The sequence below is a fragment of the Leuciscus leuciscus genome (genome assembly GCF_965113295.1).
Source record: "Leuciscus leuciscus genome assembly, chromosome: 4".
In the NCBI taxonomy this organism is placed as follows: domain Eukaryota; kingdom Metazoa; phylum Chordata; class Actinopteri; order Cypriniformes; family Leuciscidae; genus Leuciscus; species Leuciscus leuciscus.
This window is the reverse complement of record NC_138728.1, coordinates 26,485,079-26,504,908: the sequence shown is the minus strand read 5'-3', so window position 1 is coordinate 26,504,908 and position 19,830 is coordinate 26,485,079. Positions and strand designations below refer to the sequence as shown.

The 19,830-nt window shown below is 37.6% G+C and overlaps 1 protein-coding gene and 1 long non-coding RNA gene across 2 annotated transcripts in view; both read right to left on the bottom strand.

The window, feature by feature from the left end:
• Positions 1-497: 497 nt before the first annotated feature.
• trim24 (tripartite motif containing 24) overlaps positions 498-19,830 on the bottom strand; it is a 30,997-nt gene continuing 11,664 nt past the window's right edge. The window contains exons 6-18 of the mRNA XM_082166316.1: positions 18,686-18,800; positions 17,146-17,292; positions 16,814-16,928; positions 10,495-10,898; positions 9,142-9,273; positions 8,934-9,048; positions 8,703-8,757; positions 5,605-5,740; positions 3,783-4,006; positions 2,572-2,704; positions 2,394-2,468; positions 1,599-1,745; positions 498-1,023 (exon numbers count right to left, since the gene is read on the bottom strand). Of these exons, the coding sequence (XP_082022442.1) occupies positions 691-1,023; positions 1,599-1,745; positions 2,394-2,468; positions 2,572-2,704; positions 3,783-4,006; positions 5,605-5,740; positions 8,703-8,757; positions 8,934-9,048; positions 9,142-9,273; positions 10,495-10,898; positions 16,814-16,928; positions 17,146-17,292; positions 18,686-18,800 (2,131 nt within the window). The 3' untranslated portion in view covers positions 498-690. The remainder of the gene's footprint in view (positions 1,024-1,598; positions 1,746-2,393; positions 2,469-2,571; positions 2,705-3,782; positions 4,007-5,604; positions 5,741-8,702; positions 8,758-8,933; positions 9,049-9,141; positions 9,274-10,494; positions 10,899-16,813; positions 16,929-17,145; positions 17,293-18,685; positions 18,801-19,830) is intronic.
• LOC309496327 lies at positions 13,040-15,351 on the bottom strand. Its single transcript, XR_014205114.1, has 2 exons — positions 15,216-15,351; positions 13,040-14,335 (listed from the first exon to the last, which is right to left on the bottom strand). It is a non-coding gene; the product is annotated as an uncharacterized lncRNA (long non-coding RNA).

Below are 19,830 nucleotides of genomic sequence, written 5' to 3'. Positions count from 1 at the left end.
ACTTATGATACACATCAAAAGTCTAATGACTTTTGGCAGAAATGGACACCTCTTTGGCACTATGTCAATAACCTCTCCTGACTCTCTACTCTACTTTGTATATTTGCTAGTCTGCCTGACATTACATTTTTTTAAATATATATTTTAATGCATTTCATTTTCTCCCTTTTTTCCCTCACTGCATGTTTGAGGCTGTATTTGAATGCTTCTGGACATTGGAGTAACCAACAAATAAAAATAAATAAATAAAAGCAATTAGGTACAAGAGGCTGTTCTGTATTGTGAAGTAACTAACCCTATCCTTAACCCTATAAGTTCATGTAGTTAATATTACTTAATATTTAATTTGTGCAATTACACAGTAACATCACCTTAAAATAGTGTAAAGTAAAAAAATAATTTTTATTTTTGAGAGAACTATAATTTGAAAGTAAATTGAATGCATCTTTCTTTTCACTTTTCTTACTGCACATCAACAAAATGAAAATTTGATGGGCCATATTTCAGATATTTATTGTGCCTATATTACACACTGCATTGTTATGATACATTTTTTGTATGTTTTTTTAGCTTGTTTTCCAAATGCTTAAAACAATTAAAATATACAGTATAATTATTGCAATTGAACCAGAGATTTCACGCTCTAGAAAAGTGCATGTCACCATCCAGTGGAAAACAAGGAAGATTCTTTCAGGAAGTTGGTTCTTTAGTCGCATTACTGTCCGTTTCAGCATTTACAGGACTGGATCCTGCAGGAGAGCTCAAGTTCTCTGGTTTCTCCTCAATGTCTTTAGTGTGCGGCTCCTCCTGAGGGAGATCTTCACCAGAGGGTCTCACAGCCTCCTCTACTGGGGAAGTGTCTTGTGGAGGCGTCTTAGATAAGGGACTTGATTCGTCAGGACACAAAGAAGCAATGCTCTCCTCTTTCACGCCAGGAAACGTCCGGTCTGGATACAAGAGCTTCAACAGTTCCTCAAAGTAACTCTCCAGATTAGCACCCACACTGGCCATCTCAGTGTCTTCCTACAAACAGTGTGAATACACAACATTAGTTGTCACGTGTGTGTTCTTCAATTAGAGGCACTCAACACTCATCACTTATCTATTAACAATGACTTTCATTCCATATACATATACATATACATATACATATATATATATATATAACAGATGATATTCACATGTTCAATTTTAACCATAAAAAAACAGATTTTAGATGCCTTTCCGGATACAGGCTTTCTTTTACAAAACATGTCTTAACAACTTTTAAAGCAATGTCAGAACACCTCCAGGGCCCAGAAAACACCTCAGATCCTAGAGGGTTAAATTATAAGTAAAATGCACCTGCAATGTTTTGCATTTTCTGACTTTCAGTCGGATAAAATACTATTTTTCCAGTCATATTATGCCATTGAAGAATTCTTAAATATGGCGTTTCTTAAAAATATCTTCTTGTCTTGTCCTCATGAACCCGATATCGTGCATCTTCTCGTGTCATGAGCTAAGAATATCGTCACACCCCTAGTTTTCACCAAGCACATTCCAGTTTCAAGGGGACATATCTTGAAGATAATATGTTAACTTGCAAATCATCATACCTTGTGGAAAGTTGCACAGTTTTTGAAAATCAACCTGACGTCCGCAACAAAGTCCTCAGTGCTCTTATAACTGCTTTCCCCCAGTTTGCTTCTGATCACAGACAGGTCCATTGGCATCTTTATTATCTCACTGTATTCTGGCATCGACTGCAAATGTGAAGAGTGAACCAGGGTCAGAACAGAAAACAGTTCTTATCATTAAAATTGAAGCTTTGATTTAAACCCTAGAATCAACGCACTGATTCAATGGCACTGTCTGTGCCATTTCCCCCAAAAATCTGAAGAAAAACCGAAGAAACTATTCCATTTGATGGAAATTAATTTTATATTTTGGTATGGTGATTATTTGTAAAAAAAAAAAATTATGACAACTAAAAAATCTGATTCCAAACACAATGATTTCTTTATTTAATAATTTAATAAAATTAGCATAAATTGAAGGCAGTGGAAAAAACACTACCACAATGTATAACAATTTTAACACTTAATGGAAATCATTAAATTGTACATGAAAAAGAATTAATCATTATTTTCTGTATTACAATAGGCTACTGAGATTTCTGACAGGAAAATGTGCTTTATTATCATGAAAATGGTCACAAAACCCCCAAAAACAATAGTTTTCATAAAATAGGCTTAATTTTTATTGTGCAAAATATTTTCTTCTTTGAATTTGTGGTGATCCAGGCATGTATAGAATTTTATTTATTTTTTATTTTTTTGCAGTTACCTCAATGAAAATCAATCCAATCTAGTTCATGCATGTAGAATGCTATGTGAGATGGATGATCTTACCGATGGTGTTACAGGCTCCTGAAAATCTGTGCTGAGCTCATTGCAATAAAGACGAAGCAGTAGTCGCTCACATTTCTGCATGGACACAAATAAATGCAGCCATTATAAAAGTTAAATGTAAAATAAGTTTTTAAATGTTTTTTAAATAAAGCAGAACTGAATTGAAAGTAGTCCATACTCTTCTATCCACAGGAGTGAAAGCTTCAGAATCCGGATCCTGCTTCACACTGTTCGATTCTCCGCTAGCATTGACGTTATACTCCATTTCAGGTGAGGTAAGGTCACGGCAGAATGTACAATACCACTCACCACTAAAGATACACATATACATATTTCAATCATGACAACTCTCTGAATTGTTTTAGCATGTTAAAGGATAAATCAATGTTAATGTATTTGGTCTTGGTGGAATAGATCTGCTGCGCTACTGCTGCTACTTCAGAGCAAGTATGTTGCATAAATAGACGTACATAAATCCCATAGCAGATTCTGACAGGTGGAGCTGGGGGTGGTGGAGGGTTTCAGAGGAATTTTGATAGCGCAATACAATCAATTCAAATTGATACACCTCTTGATGGAAATAAATGTTGTGATGTTATTTCCATCAAGAGGTGCATCAATTTTTGGTCAAGATCTTGTATTGGCAATGCAAGAGTCATGCACTCAGTAAAGTCTCCTCCAGCACATCCCAAAGAATTTCAATGAATTTAAGGTCTGGACTCAGAGGTGCCGATTCATGTGTGAAAACGATACATCTCCCTTCCAATCATTCTTTCACAATTTGAGCCTGATAAACCTGGAATATGGCCATGATGTGTCTTCATACAAGTTTTTAAAGAAATTAAAAGCTACACTCTCCATCAATTAGAGTTAGAAGAACTGTTGCCAAACATAAAACATGATAAAAACACAATAATAACTGCAATAATGATCCAATCATAGACACTCAAGCATTTGCCTTTTTTAATTCATTTAAATCCAAACAGCAATTTTTTTTCTTTGGCTGGGCAGTGTATATGGAAATGCCTTTTTTGAGACAATACAACAAATAAATTACTTTTCAAATGACAATCCTAGGTCTCATTTGATTATTTTTCATGGACACAAAACAAAAACACATTCACATGCCTATGACATAAAAGACTCAATTATAAAATATAGTTTTGTCTTTAAAATCTGATTAGATAAACAACTAGCCAATGTAACAATGTAGCTATCTTAAATGTCCTAATTGAACTAAGGTCTAATCCTGGCTTAATCTAAGCCCTGTCTGTGAAACCAGGCCATTAGATATGAAATCTCTACAGATTAAATTATCTAATCAGTTTAATTTAATAATTTCTTATATTCAGTGGGGGTTGTTTTAGCTGCTTTCGATATTTCCGTTACCTTGGAGAAGCAGTCAGAGTGGGGATATGGCAGCTAAGATGGAAGACTTTGGGACATTTGTCACAGCAGAGCAGTTCTCCTCCGTTCTGGCACACTGCGCACCAGTCCTCATTGGGGTCTTCGTCTGCTTCTGGGGTCTTCTCTGTTTGCTGCTCACCCTGCAGTGGCGTTTGAGACTGAACCCCCGTGCTGTCTGGAAGACTGGCTTTAGCACTAGTGTTTACCTACAGTAGCATAGAAAAAAAAAAAAAAAAAAAATGTAATATATATATACAAAAATCCAGAAAATCACATTGTATGATTTTTAAATAATTAATTTGCATTTTATTGCATGACATAAGTATTTGATCACCAACCAACCAGTAAGAATTCCGGCTCTCACAGACCTGTTAGTTTTTCTTTAAGCCCTCCTGTTCTCCACTCATTACCTGTATTAACTGCACCCGTTTGAACTCGTTACCTGCATAAAAGACACCTGTCCACACACTCAATCAAACAGACTCCAACCTCTCCACAATGGCCAAGACCAGAGAGCTGTGTAAGGACATCAGGGATAAAATTGTAGACCTGCACAAGGCTGGGATGGGCTACAGGACAATAGGCAAGCAGCTTGGTGAGAAGGCAACAACTGTTGGCGCAATTATTAGAAAATGGAAGAAGTTCAAGATGACAGTCAATCTCCCTCGGTCTGGGGCACCATGCAAGATCTCACCTCGTGGGGCATCAATGATCATGAGGAAGGTGAGGGATCAGCCCAGAACTACACGGCAGGACCTGGTCAATGACCTGAAGAGAGCTGGGACCACAGTCTCAAAGAAAACCATTAGTAACACACTACGCCGTCATGGATTAAAATCCTGCAGCGCACGCAAGGTCCCCCTGCTCAAGCCAGCACATGTCCAGGCCCGTCTGAAGTTTGCCAATGACCATCTGGCTGATCCAGAGGAGGAATGGGAGAAGGTCATGTGGTCTGATGAGACAAAAATAGAGCTTTTTGGTCTAAACTCCACTCGCCGTGTTTGGAGGAAGAAGAAGGATGAGTACAACACCCCAAGAACACCATCCCAACCGTGAAGCATGGAGGTGGAAACATCATTCTTTGGGGATGCTTTGCTGCAAAGGGGACAGGACGACTGCACCGTATTGAGGGGAGGATGGATGGGGCCATGTATCGCGAGATCTTGGCCAACAACCTCCTTCCCTCAGTAAGAGCATTGAAGATGGGTCGTGGCTGGGTCTTCCAGCATGACAACGACCCGAAACACACAGCCAGGGCAACTAAGGAGTGGCTCCGTAAGAAGCATCTCAAGGTCCTGGAGTGGCCTAGCCAGTCTCCAGACCTGAACCCAATAGAAAATCTTTGGAGGGAGCTGAAAGTCCGTATTGCCCAGCGACAGCCCCGAAACCTTAAGGATCTGGAGAAGGTCTGTATGGAGGAATGGGCCAAAATCCCTGCTGCAGTGTGTGCAAACCTGGTCAAGAACCACAGGAAACGTATGATCTCTGTAATTGCAAACAAAGGTTTCTGTACCAAATATTAAGTTCTGCTTTTCTGATGTATCAAATACTTATGTCATGCAATAAAATGCAAATTAATTACTTAAAAATCATACAATGTGATTTTCTGGATTTTTGTTTTAGATTCCGTCACTCACAGTTGAAGAGTACCTATGATAAAAATGACAGACTTCTACATGTTTTGTAAGTGGGAAAACCTGCAAAATCGGCAGTGTATCAAATACTTGTTCTCCCCACTGTATATATAGTCTGACGTTCAGATCTATTTCTTCTCTGGTCTGGTGCAGAATGAGTAAAAGCTTACAAAATGAACTTCATCATCATCCTCTGGTTCATCTTTGATGACGATGACCGGTCCTGGAGACAACCTGCGTCGTCTTTTGGTGGAGGGGTTTGATGGGCCACTCTGGGGGGCTTCTGCACGTTTCCAGGAGACAGAACTAAAAAAAAGAAGAAAAAAAAGAAAAGGAAAACAACAAAATGACTAGAAGCACATTTCATGAAGGAAATAGCAAGGTAGTAAAGGTATTAAAAGAATGGACCTTTTTACAAACTGAGATAACGTATTTCTGATATTACTATCTTGCAAAGTTTTCTTTTTTATACATACATATACATATATATATATATATATATATATATATATATATATATATATATATATATATATATATATAGTAATTTTTAAACATAAAGGCCTGTTTTCACAGACAGGGCTTAGATTAAGCCAGGATTAGGTGTTATTTCAATTAGGACATTTAGTTCGCTTTTATAAACGTGCCTTAGATGAAAAACATTACTATCTTGAGACAAAACAATGGCACTGACATATTTTTGAAGATGTGTCAGTGCAAGTCGGCTTCAGTTAAAACAGCTCAAACATGCATTTTAGGCTGGAACTAGACTTAAACCTTGTCTGTGAAACAGGGGTATTATACCTTAGAGTTAATTAGTTAACATGTGAGCGTCTTTCTCTCTTCTAACTGCTGTAATGAATAGGTCTCATTCACTAACAATGCGTACGCACAAAAGTGTGTGTAAAATCTGCATACAAACCTTTTCACACACACAAAAAAAACAAAAAACTTTTGTACTAAAATTGATTGTAAATTTAGTAACACCTGAAACCACTTTTACACAACAATCACATGGATGGCCTTCTAAACGCGTTGAAATATATTTAAGATATACAATTTTATTTGATAAAACATTTTTTGTATAATTGTATTAATGTAACACTTTTTAATTAAAGGTATAGCGGAGGATTTTCCAGAATTTTAGAAAAGAACCGCCCTCTCCACTTTTTGAAAAAATGCACATGCGCAACACTCTACCTGCTCCCGAGAGGGAACGCCTATTCAACGCTAGCATCGCTAATCATAGCTTACATTAACTTTTACTAGCAGTGATTTTAAATGGATTTCTCCAAATAGCATGCCAAACTTTACCTGTCGAGTAGAAACTTCGCGACTGAGTCATCAGTGGGAAGCCCAACCTGTGCTTTTAGCACACGCCAGCATCTGAAATATTCTCCCAAAAACACTGGTCTTGTTTCTTTCTTCAGAGGCCTTTCTCTTCTTGTCATACAATTCGTAGACACTTTTTCTCTTGCGACCCTCAGACATTTTGAAAAAACCCGGTGAGAACGGCGAGCTTCAATGAATGGCTGAAACCATAGCTCACCACACATATACACCTGAAAGTGCGCATGTGCAGAAAGGACGAGCACGTACGACGGCCTTACGTAAACATATCACCAGAATGATTGACAATTAGGAGGACCAATAGTCTTGATGATCCACCCGGAAAAAGAAAATCCTCCACTATACCTTTAAATTCATTAATTTTATTGAATGTGAAATGAAAAAATACTATTGAAAAAGCTAATAAAGTAGGCTATAGTCCTACAAAGCTATTGTAATCAGAGCATGTGAGCAGATCAGTGAACAAGAGGATAGCGTCATTTTACCAGCGTTGTACAGCACAGTAGGGCTATTGCAAACAGAAACAAGTCAACTTCAGAGAAATTTCATGTCGGCACATCATTTGAGCAGACTTTGTTTTTCCAGTGAGCGGTACATGAGTGGAGCGTTTTCTTGGGCCGTGAGCAGCTGTACGGAGCAGAACATTGAGCAGATGTACAGATGTACCTGCTCGGCCAGAGTCGCTTCAAAGTTGTGCATCTTTGGATGCGGAGCCGCACGCAAAGCACTGAACACTGAGGGACGGGGTGGCATGTATTTCCGGCTCATATTTTCGGCCTTATTTCTCTTTTGGCCAAAATACGAAAATGCCATTTTCTGCCGATAATTTTCAATGGCCAAAATTTCAGTGCATCCCTAGTTTTTATTTCAACAAATAAGTGGGGCAGTGGGTTGGTGGCCAAGTAATATAATCGGTATACAGCCAAACAGCGTGTAACACCAATAGCACAGAATACCGCAGCAAGCCTAGTCCTGTATAAAAGGTGTTTTACTGTGTTTACATTTTCCGTGAAAAGTTCTCCTGTGGGTATAAATGCGAATAATCCATGTAATTATAAGTGAAAGAGACCCAATCTATCTATATTATTTTCCTCTTTTGGAGAGTTCAAGAAATCATTTTATCGTAGTCAATTTCACACATCCCTACTACAAGAGTGCACATGAGCTACAGCAGTGAAAAGAGATGACTGGATATATACAGTACTAACAATGGTAGGATATGTCAGTTTTTTTTTTCCAACTTATTGTTAGTTTGATGGGTAGAGTCAAGCTGGCTAGTTAAAGCGACAGTTCACCCAGAAATGAAAATTCTGTCATAATTTACTCACCCTCATGTTGTTCCAAACCTGTATAAATGTCTTTGTTCTGTTGTACACAAAGGAAGATATTTGGAAGAACGTTGGCAACCAAACAGATCTCGGGCCCCATTGACTACCATAGTAGGAAAAAAAGTACTATGGTAGTAATTAGGGTCCGAGATCTGTTTGGTTACCAACATTCTTCCAAATATGTTCCTTTATATTTCTTTACATGCCCTAAAAGTAAACTTCACATCACTCCCATTATAATGAATGAAGCTACACATGCTCACAGTGTTAACAGATTTATTAATTGTAATAGGAATGATTAAATGTTCCAGACTGATCCATCTACACTATGAGACACTTTCATTGCCTCTCATTTACATCCTTGAAATGGTCTACAGACGGTTATAATAATTTAGTATGCAGATAAACGCAGATCAATCAATATGCAAATATCACAAAGATATCCATATTGATATAACATTTGATATGATGCATAACATTTTGTATGAAGCATTTTAGGATGAATTATTTACAGAAGAGAACAAACACATAATGACTTAAAAAACACTCAAAACCTTCAATTAACAGAAAAATATTGATAAAATATTTACCTGGTCTTTGGTTCTGATGAGGTGATGGACATCTGAGAAAACTGCCTTCCTTGTGCTAAAAGTCAGATAAAATCAAGGCAATATTCAGTTAGTACTGTAACACAAAGCAATTGACAACACAGAACAAACAGTATAATGAACTGGACAGCAAGCCTTTATTTCTCCAATTAACAAGACAAGTCAAGGTGGTTACCAATGTCAGACATTTGTTTTTTTGCTGATTAAGCATACCAGTTCGCTCTGTTGGCGTGGAGGGGTGACTGGGTGGATAACTGGGCCTTTGAGCCGACAGCAGCGCGCTTGGTTCATATCTCCTGTTCAGGTATGATGTTGCCTGCATGTTTTGCTTAAAAAGCCACAACAGAATTGTGCATGTTATATATATAATTGGCCAGCGCCAATATTACTGTATATGGTGGAATAAGATGGCCACACTCACCTGATGGAGCGTGTGTGGAGAGGGAAGTGAAGCTCCACTGGAAAGAGCAGCACTGTGCGGATAGCGGCTTCTAGGCAGAACCTCCATCGGTTTAGGAGGGAAGGTGGGATTGCTGATGAGACCCCTCAGAGTCTTAAAGACAGAAAAAAACAGCAAGTTCAGAGTTACACAACTGTTTTTCCATTCATAAGTGAACACTGTATTAACATACACTACCGTTAAAATGTTCGGAATATTTCCTTTCTTTACTTAAAATTTCCTTACAATTTTTTTCATGTTTTGAAAGAAGTCTCTTCTGCTCACCAAGGCTTCATTTATGTGATCAAAAATACAGTAGAAACAGTAATATTGTGAAATATTTCTACAATTTAAAAGAACTATTTTCTATGTGAATATATAGTAAAGTGTAATTTATTCCTGTGATGCAAAGCTGAATTTTCAGCATCATTACTCCAGTCTTCAGTGTCACTTGATCCTCCAGAAATCATTAAAATGCTGATTTATGCTCAATTATTTATTAATTATTAAATAGTTCTTACTATTATCATTATTAATGTTTAATTTTTTTTAGCAGCTTAATGTTTTTGTGGAAACTGTAATAGTATAGCTTTTTAATGCCATGTCAGCATCTCAGGCTATCGTCAAGGCAAAAACAAGAGTTGCATAAATGCAATAAAAATGAAAACCAAACAAAACAGCAGTTAATATTATACAAGATGTTTTAGATTAACATATGATACAAATTCTAAAACTTTTTTTGGTTGGAAACCGTAATATATATATATATATATATATATATATATATATATATATATATATATATATATATATATATATATATATATATATTTATTTTTTTTTTTCAAGAATCTGTGATGGATAGAAAGTTCAATAAACAGCAATTATTTGAAAGAGAAATCCTTTGTTTTGTTTTTATCACATAAGACACTTTTGATCAATTTAATGCATCCTTGCTGAATAAAAGTATTAATTTCTTCTTTTTTTTTAATCTTACTTACCCAGAACTTTTGAATGGTAAAGAAGAAAATAAGAAAAAGTGTTTCTTGAGCAGCACATCAGCATATTAGGAAAGATCATGTGACACTGAAGACTGGAGTAATGATGCTAAGAATTCACAGGTTTTGATCACAGGAATACAATTACATTTTAAAATATATTCAAATAGAAAGCTTTTCAACAGCAATAACATTTTATATGTATAAAAGTGTTTTTGATCAAATAAAAGCAGCCTTGGTGAGCATTAGAGACAAAAATATTAAATAATTTCAAACTTTTGACATATGTGTCCTATGATTTACAGTAACTTTCTTGTAATATTAAGTCACACTTCACCTGTGGAGGTAAGTTAGAGGGCTGAAGCATAGGTGGAGGGCTTCGTGCGCCATATCTGCGCCCGTGCTGAGGCATGTTGGGTAACGTCTGAGATGGCGAGCCACCCTGTAGGGGTCTATGTTGAGGCGGCCCCGGTAAGCGCATACCGTGGTACCATGACCATTGATTAGGTGGTTGGTGGCGGTTGGTTTGCTGGGAGAGTTTCTCCACTTGCATCTGCAGTTGGGCCAGTGTGCTCTGCCGCTGCTGCTGTTGCTGCTGTTGCTGTTGCTGCTGCTGGGACGGTGAGCTCCGGAACCCTGCCTGAAGACCATCGGGTCTGGGGCCTGGGTTCATTTGCTGGAAAAGGAATTGCTGTGGACCGCTGGGATGACGGACTGGAGTTTTCTCTACGACTAAAGAACCTGGGAAAAGATACAGGAACATTTCCATTTGAGAAGCTGTAGATTTGCAAGAATTTCACTCTCACACATACGCAAGCAACTTAAAGTACACTCCAATGACAATGAGCGCAGATGCACACATTCAGCACGTGGACTACTTAGTGGACCTTTCTTTTTGAGAGCTCAAAACACTTGCACATGCGCTGTTGTCAGTGGATAACAGTGCACATGCGGACCAGTGGATGCATTAACCGAATATTTCCCGTTACTGACTGAATACGTGTCCTCTTTCTTTTGTGAAATAACTCTAAATACCACTTTATTTCTGTGACTAATGTGCAATCTTGACACAAATTAAATTCATTATGATCAATGTTATTACATTTTATTATAAACCTGTGGTAAAACATCAATGCTTGGGTTTTAAATCTTTAAGTAAACAACAAAAATGCCAACAAACGGCCGCTTTTATCATGTTCGTTTTGTGATCTCACTAGTTTTCAGTGATTTCTTTATGGTTATTTTTCTGATAAAACTTCCATTTGTTGGTGAAATGCTGGATTTGTGTGACGTTGTTCCAGAGAGGCGTGTTACGGGCGTGTTTTAGTGTAGCGCTGCGGAGCTTCAGGCACGACGGTGGAAACACAGCGTGATTTTGGGCTCGCTGCTGCAGGCCCAAGGCTTTTAGCCCTGCCCGTTTAACGCCCTGGCTCGGACTGGCCCGGTAGTGGAAATGCGGCCGTTGCCTCCATCCCTGAGGACACACCAGGGTCAAATTCAGCAGTGGATGAGCAAGACGAGGAGGAGCAGCGCCAGCACCAGCCAAGAGAAAAAGAGACAAAGAGGATGAGCTGCTCGAGCTAATAGGGAGGACATGAAGTTTCAGAGAGAGTCAGAGAAGAGGAGATCGCAGGGAGAGAATGGACAGACTGGTCGCTCATTATTTTGACAGATTACACTATGGTCCTGTTTACACCTGGTATTAAGATGTGTTTTGGTCGATCGGATCACAAGTGAACGATGCTGAATTCAGGTGTAAACGGGCTTAAAAAAATTCAAGTTTTCAATTAGCTTTATTTTGTTGCGCTTTTGCTACAATAAATAGACATCCACTCTTGGATTGCGTGTGTAACGGAATGTGCAGGCTGATGACTGATAGAGAATGCTGTGTTTACTTTTTAGCGTCCTTGTTAGCGCACCCAGCCCTGCATGCCAGCTATCAGGGCTCGAGACCGACTCGGAGAAGGAAGGTTAGAATTGGAGGGTGAGCTTCGGAGGCGGAGCAATTAAGAGAGGGTTGTGTTTGCTTGGGTTGATTTCAAATATCAACAATGTTCTAGCCTGGAAATCCAGACCTAAATCTAAAAGATTAATGGTCTGGTGTCGATCAATGAAAATCGTCCAGCTCGAGGGGCGGCACCAAGCATGCATTTGAAAATCTCACAACACGCAATTGGATAACACTACGACCAATCACAACAATAAACCCCATACGCTTAGCTACCAGCGGAGCTAACTGGTAGATTAGACTCTTCCGGTCGGCAAAACGGCAAAACAGCAAAAACACCCTTCTTGCAAAGGAACGATTCGAGCGCCCGTCTTCTGTTCCTCTTTTGGGAAAAAGCCAAGTCTAACTCGTTCATTGTAGCGGCCAAAGCCGTTTCAAACCACTGCTATTTATCCATAGGCATCTTTCCATGTTTACTGATGACTTCGACGTCACAGCGCTGTCGTCTTCTGTTTAGCTCGCCTCTGGCCCGCCTATATCAGATAACCCGATGTGATTGGTGCAGCTCGGATCGAGGGGCATATTTAATGAGCTCCATTGCTCGACACCAGAGTAACTCGCTGAGCAAATTCAACTTGTGCTCTCGCGAGAACTCTGGTTTACCAGGGTAACAATGTTCAGCAACTATAGAGGTTTTTAGGTCTCAGTTGAAAATGTATCTTTTTAACTTCGCTTTTGAAGGAAGAGCATGTGTGGCTATTTGTGTGTAGGCATGTTAATTTTTATTTTTTATTATATGCTTATTATCTTTATTATTTACTCTTTATATACACTTCTAAAACAATTGTGAAGCATTTTGGGCAACAAAGTTTTTAAATGTGCTATATAAATAAGTTGAAGTAGTGTGTCTCTTTGACTACCAACACAAGTGAAATGAGGTTGGAACAATATTTAATGTAACAACACTCGGAGCACACATGTGGTTTCGGTGTGGAATGACACGATGAGTTCAGCAGAGCAGATCACAGTTCATTTCCAGACCGTGTTTCAACGTTTTCTTGACATATTTCATAGTGCTCCAAAAACATGAGCAAGCACCGTAAATGCACACATTTTTCCTCATGTTTTCTTCAAATTAAATGTATATGTTGCAATAAGGACACTGATACAGCCGTACATCTGATCATGAACACAATGAATTATTCTGATACACTGAAGACAATCATGTAGACTGAAAATTCAAAGACAAATGGACAAAAAAATGCCTTTACTCTTTCTGTGTTAAACTGATGTGTCAGTTTGTTCAGAGATTGTAGTGCTGGTAAAAATAATGAAAATATTATTAGACCTTTTAAATGTTCTTCCACATTTTTTAATAGACCAATAGCTTCGCAAAGTTATAATGTTGATTTGATATTTCTAAGAATTATTATCAAAACGTTCATGAGTCTCTAATGATAAGAGTTGGTTGTCATAGGTTTATATTTTTAAAAAACATCAAGGTGCCCTCAACTCTTTTTTTTTTTTCTCCGTTCATTTATTAATATTAATTTGTCAGTACCCTCTACACTCCCACTTTCTTCAGCTTTACACAGCCATCTCTTCAGTCTTTTTCAAAAATGACCAGTGCTTAAACAAGGGATTTCATGACACTTTAAATTAATGACATGATACATTTCACTAAGTTGTACTTGTACTGTATCTTTCAACATGATGTTCACTTATGTTTATTTCGTGCTGTAACTAGTAGTAAAGAGGAAGAGATGACTACAACGATCTGTCACGCCACATTAAAAGGTGTCAAAATGACATTTATTTTTTCAATTTGTTTTAAAATTGACCAAATTTGTTTCATTTCGAAAGTATCAATGCTTATTTTGATTATTGGATGGCAACAAATAATGTTTTTAGAGAAGTATTGTTTATGCATCAACTAAAAACAGCACAGACTAAAAGATCTCAGCTCATCAAAATGGAGATCGACTAAAAAGGAGAAATCAATATTGTTAACACAACCTTAGTTTCCACACGCTGACTAGGGCTGGGTATCGTTCAAAAACTTTCGATATCGATACCGACACCTTGTCTTAGATACCGGTTCCTGTACAATACTTTTTTCGATACAAATTTTATGAAATCCGTTTTAACAAGATTGCATTACACATTACCTAAAAATAAAAAAAACTTTGGTTTTATTTCTTCTGTTTGTTATCTTTTTTTTTTTTACAGACTCAAAGGGCCCTATCTCGCACCCAGCGCAAGTGACTTTGTACACAACGCATGTATATTCCTATTTTGCACCCGCGCAAAGCGGACTTTTCCCTCCACAGAAGCACGTCGGTAAGTTAGGAAATACACTTGCGCTCCCGGGGGCGGTTCAGCGCAAAGAGGAGGCGTGTTCCGGCGCAAACGTTCCTTCATGCTATTTTGCAGGTTTAGAAAACAATTGCGCCACTAACCAGGAAAAAATAGTTTAAAGTCAGTCGCGCGTTGTGCATGTTATTCATATGCTATTTTAAGGGCGCATGCTTGGCCATAATCAATGTAGCGTGTGCACAATGCGCATACACTTTGATTTAGTTAGATAGATAGATAGATAGATAGATAGATAGATAGATAGATAGATAGATAGATAGATAGATAGATAGATAGATAGATAATTTATTATAAAAGCATACATCTAGCTTACACATTTACCCAAATTATCATACGCCTGTTTAACCGAAGCTAATATGGGTGTGTTTCTCCATTTCAATGTAACTTCTCTCTTTTACGGCCGTGACGAGAGTGTTGCTCTCATTGGCTGTGAAGCGTTCCTGGCTCGCGCCTGGCAAATCCGCCGTTACAATAGCAATCCGCTTTGGAAAAAGCGCCTCTGCTCTTAAAGGGAATGTGAGATGTCGCTCTGATTGGTTTATTTCACGTTACGCCCAAACCACACCTATGAATAATGAAGCTACTTCAGACCAACCCATTTTAGATTTGCGCCTGGCGCAAGAGTCATTTATCCCGCCAGGAAAATAGCAACAGCGCCGAGACCCGCCCACAAAGTTACTTGCGCTTTGCGCTTGACACTTGCGTTTCAGATCGTTAAAATAGGGCCCAAAGACTCATAAAGGCCACTGGGGACGGAATATATGCCTTGTGCAACTGAGCCTTATTGGCTCATTGATGTTGACGAGATTAACCCCTTAGCTATTGAAATTTGGTACCAAACGACAAGACATTTTGTGATACTCTATGGCATAGAGTAGTGTTGTTTTTGGCAGCCTGTTTTAATTTTAGTTTTAGTCTAGTCTTTGTGTCAAGCTGTCGTTTTAGTTTTTATTAGTTTTAGTCACGTTCATACTCTTTTTAGTCTAGTCAAGTTTTAGTCGACGAAAACTGATGACATTTTAGTCTAGTTTTAGTCAATGAAAATTGTATTTTAGTCTCTTTTTAGTAATGCAATTTTATTTAACCCAGTCAATATAGAATTTCAAACAAGGTTATCTTATTTAGTATATTTAGGGCTGTGACGGTGGCAGTTTTTTTTAACACCGCGGTGGTAATGGACCAACTACCGGCGGTGGTGGGGTTATAAAAACAAAAAACAAAACAAAAAACTCGTTTTATATTTCCACACAAAGACGCGTGATACCACTCTGCTCTCTGAGGGGGATGTGGGACACGAGCAGGAAAGAGACCATCGATCTCTTTAAATGATAACTTCGTGTTTTTTACTTGATGTAAATTGGTCTGAAGAGCGAATTTTATTCTTCACAAGGGCGAGATATTTAGGCTATGTTTGAGATTGCGCTGCCAGAGAAAGTGAAACTAAAAATCACCCGCGCGTGTGAAGCGCGCTTTACAACTAAACTTGACGCGCCCTATGTCTAATATAACAAGCACAAACTGTGTTAAAAATAATTTGACATGCAAGTACAAATGTAGGCTATCTGTCCTACAGCGTTTTTCTACTTTACCACAGTAAATAATACGAATATAATAGGCCTAATTAAAAGCGAACCAATGAAGAAACGTAACCAGAGACGGTGCCAATAACGCACATAACAGCTGTCACAAAGAACCGGCAAAAGTAATGATTATGAATGTGTCAAATATATCAATGAGACATTTTAATAGAATAACTAATGGAGTAATATTGTTCAATTCGCTGATAATCGGGTGACCAGATCGCAAACCAGAATTTAAACCCGACAAAGCTATGGGTTCACGCACAATTCTCTCATTCGTCGTGACGTTATAACATTGCCGTCGGAGAAGCACTAATTAAACGTCACTGTTTTGGTCAATGATTTCGGCCCCCAAAAACTGTTTTGGCTGAAATAATTTAGGTTTGCGAAATTTCGGTGCATCGCTCTGTAAAATGATGTTCTTGGAAGCCAAATCTGAATATTGTGATGAGGGATTTTCGGTATATAATAACTTAATTAGCTCTGTTCATCACAAGGCTACAATATCACAAAACTTCAGAAGACTTGTATAGCAAATGGTAATTTCAGCACTTTATTTCTTTACAAAGTTTTATTTTTTTGCTGTGAATGGTTATTGAATACCTATTATTCACCTATAATACTTTTCTTTTAGCCTAACGAATATTAATTTCAAACATGCCAAAAGTGTGTAAAAAAAAAAAAAAAAAAACCACCAGTGGATGAAAACCACTACCATGAATGTATGTGAACTGATTCTGTAAGCGTCTTACCAAGATCCACATTTGTGGCCCAAAAAGCAGATCGACACTGGAACCGAACCAAGCTCTGGGGAACATACGAGATGTTGCACTTTGCTCGCATGAGGTACTGGATTTGACATGTTATCTAAGAGGAGAAAAGGAATGTGAGAGACCATCAGCCAAACAGCGGGATGACCAGACCTGTCATAATAATTACAATACGTAATTTGTGATTATTTGAGATAACTGAGATTATCACTTGACATTACTGTTACATTAATAATAAAAAACACACAGGAGAGATGTCATATTATTTTACACGTTTCACTTTATACCCGTCTTGACAAGAGAAAGACACTTACCAACCGCTTACAGTACAGGAGGGCCGTTCCACTGTTACTGGCTGTGGCCCACTTTGTGAAGTTAATCACATGTTCGAGATGTGTGGAGAGTGACGTCACATCATGTTGCTGCTTTTTCAGGAGGGTTTCATGGTCCTTCGTGATGGCCTAAATGAACATGTATTTTACGTTTTATTAGCTTATGTAACACCACACTAATATGTTATATTTAAAATTACGAATTTAACTTGTGGGCAAAATTGGAATATTGTATATAAAAAACAAAATTGCGAATAAAGCAGTTTGCATCTCATGTTTTTAAGAGAACATAAATGTCACTTCCTGGGAAACTGGCACAAAACATCTGTAATAAAAATGGAAGTTGCTGCAATCGGGGCAGAAACTGTGGCTCTTTTTTCCCACATCATATAAATGACTTCGCAATAAACGCTTTCATGTTGTCTAGCGCCTCAATGAAATAAATTGTCTGTGCATTTTTATAACTTATCCACATCATGTTTTTCTTTTTTTAGACGATATCCCAAAATGCGCATCAAAATAGGTGAATGGAAACATAGCTATTGTACTCTACACCAATCAAATGTGACAGCGATGCTTCTCAACTGGTTTTGCTCCAGCACATAAACTTGACATTGGACATCAAATGGCAACCCAAAAAAATTCCCAAAATTGTATATCATATTGATAGCATGCGTTTTGCTGCAAGGGAAGCTAATGTAGTCTATTTTTATTTGACCAGCTTCTACTAAGTGATTTAAAAGGATTGTTGACCCAAATATAAAAATTCTGTCCTCTATTACTCACCCTCATGTCATGTTCATCTTCAAAACAAATGCAGAGAGCTTTCTGTCCCTTCATTGACAGCTACACAACTACCGCTTTGACGCTTAAAGTTCATAAAGAGATCGTGAAACGAATCCATATGAATCGAGCAGTTTAGTCAAAATCTTCTGAAGAGATTTAATTGAGGCTTTTATTCACATCTAAACATTCATCAACTCACACATTGTTTGAGATAAACAGAAAGTGAAGCATATTCGCACATCAAGGAGGTTCGGTTGAGCTTCTGTTCATGTTCACTGATCAATGTTTAAATGTGAATAAAAGCCTAAATTTAATCTGTTCATCATATAAAGCGATTGAGTCTCTTCAGAAAATTGGGACTAAAATACAATCTCTTTATAAGCCTTTTGAAGCATTAAAGTGGTAGTTGCGTAGCTGTCAATGGAGGGACAGAAAGCTCTCAGATTTCATCACAGGATTCTTCATTTGTGTTCCGAAGATGAACGAAAGTCTTACAGGTTTGGAACGACATGAGGGTGATGATGACATAAGGGTATAAGATGACAGTATTTCCATTTTTGGGTGAACTATCCCTTTAAGGTTGATAAGCCTATCAATATTGTTATGTCAATTATGTTGTATAATTGTATTACTAGCATTTGTTTTTCCCTGCTGTACGTAACCCATAATAACACACCTGAGACCAACCAGTTGGAAGCACTGCTCTTGATGATGATGAAATATTGGACACTAGTACCTCAAGTTGATTGACTAATAACTTCCCCTTCCTGTTGATCTCCATTATGAGATTGCAGATGGACTTTTTAATCTCATTAGCCACAGTCTTGCGATTTTCATCCACTTGCTGAAGACTGACAAAAACAAGAAAAAAATAGACCATTAAAATAAATAAAAATGAACAGTTTTCACATACTATATATCGTAACAGTGTACAGGGTTCCCAGTTTTTGACAAATACATTTTTATGACTTCTACTTCATGTAATTTCCTGATTTTTAAAACTCATCAAACAATGACTTCAAACAAAAAGTTAAAATCAAACAGAAACATTTCTAGTGAAATATATCTAACTGAGCACAACTATAACTGTATATCCACCATAGCATGGCTTCCCAAACTTTTTTGCCAGCCGAACCTTTTAGAAGTAAAATATTTATTCAAAGTACCCCCTGAGATTTTATGTTAATATTTCAATAATTTAATGTGGTTTCCTGATGTTATAAAATGGTAAATGAATATATTAGATATTAAGTGTGTATGCACACACACACACACACACACACACACACACACACTGTATATGGTAACAGTTTAATGTTGATTGTTTTAAAAAATATATTTTGTCATATATTGTGATTTGATCTGCGTTATGACATTTCATTTCATATGAAAAGTAAAATGTCTCATATTGCCACTGCTGAGAAATCCAGATACTAAAAACAAAGACTTCACTGCTAATGCAATGGCATTACTTTTAAGGGTGTTCACACTTTACAAGAACCAACTAACACTACAAGTAACATTACAAATATTTATGTCTTAAATTCTTGACTTGCAAATGTTTTAACGGCAAGTCCTAAAGCTTTTTTTGGAGGAATACTGGCGAAACGCTGTAAACTTCTGTCAACAAAAAAATAGGAAAGTATGAGAATTTACAAAAAGTAAACGTAGCGCACTGCGTTCCCAAATGCATGTTAAACTCAGTGCTTGCAAGATGGAGGTCGTGAGATACAGCATTCAACTTAGTCGCTCTGAAAAAAAATATTATAAGCTGCATGCGTGTAAATTGCCACTCTTTACTCTGAAACATGCAGCACAACTATATTCTTCTTTAATTAAATTGCAGCCTTTGATTTGATAATCACAATTTGATAAGATAAG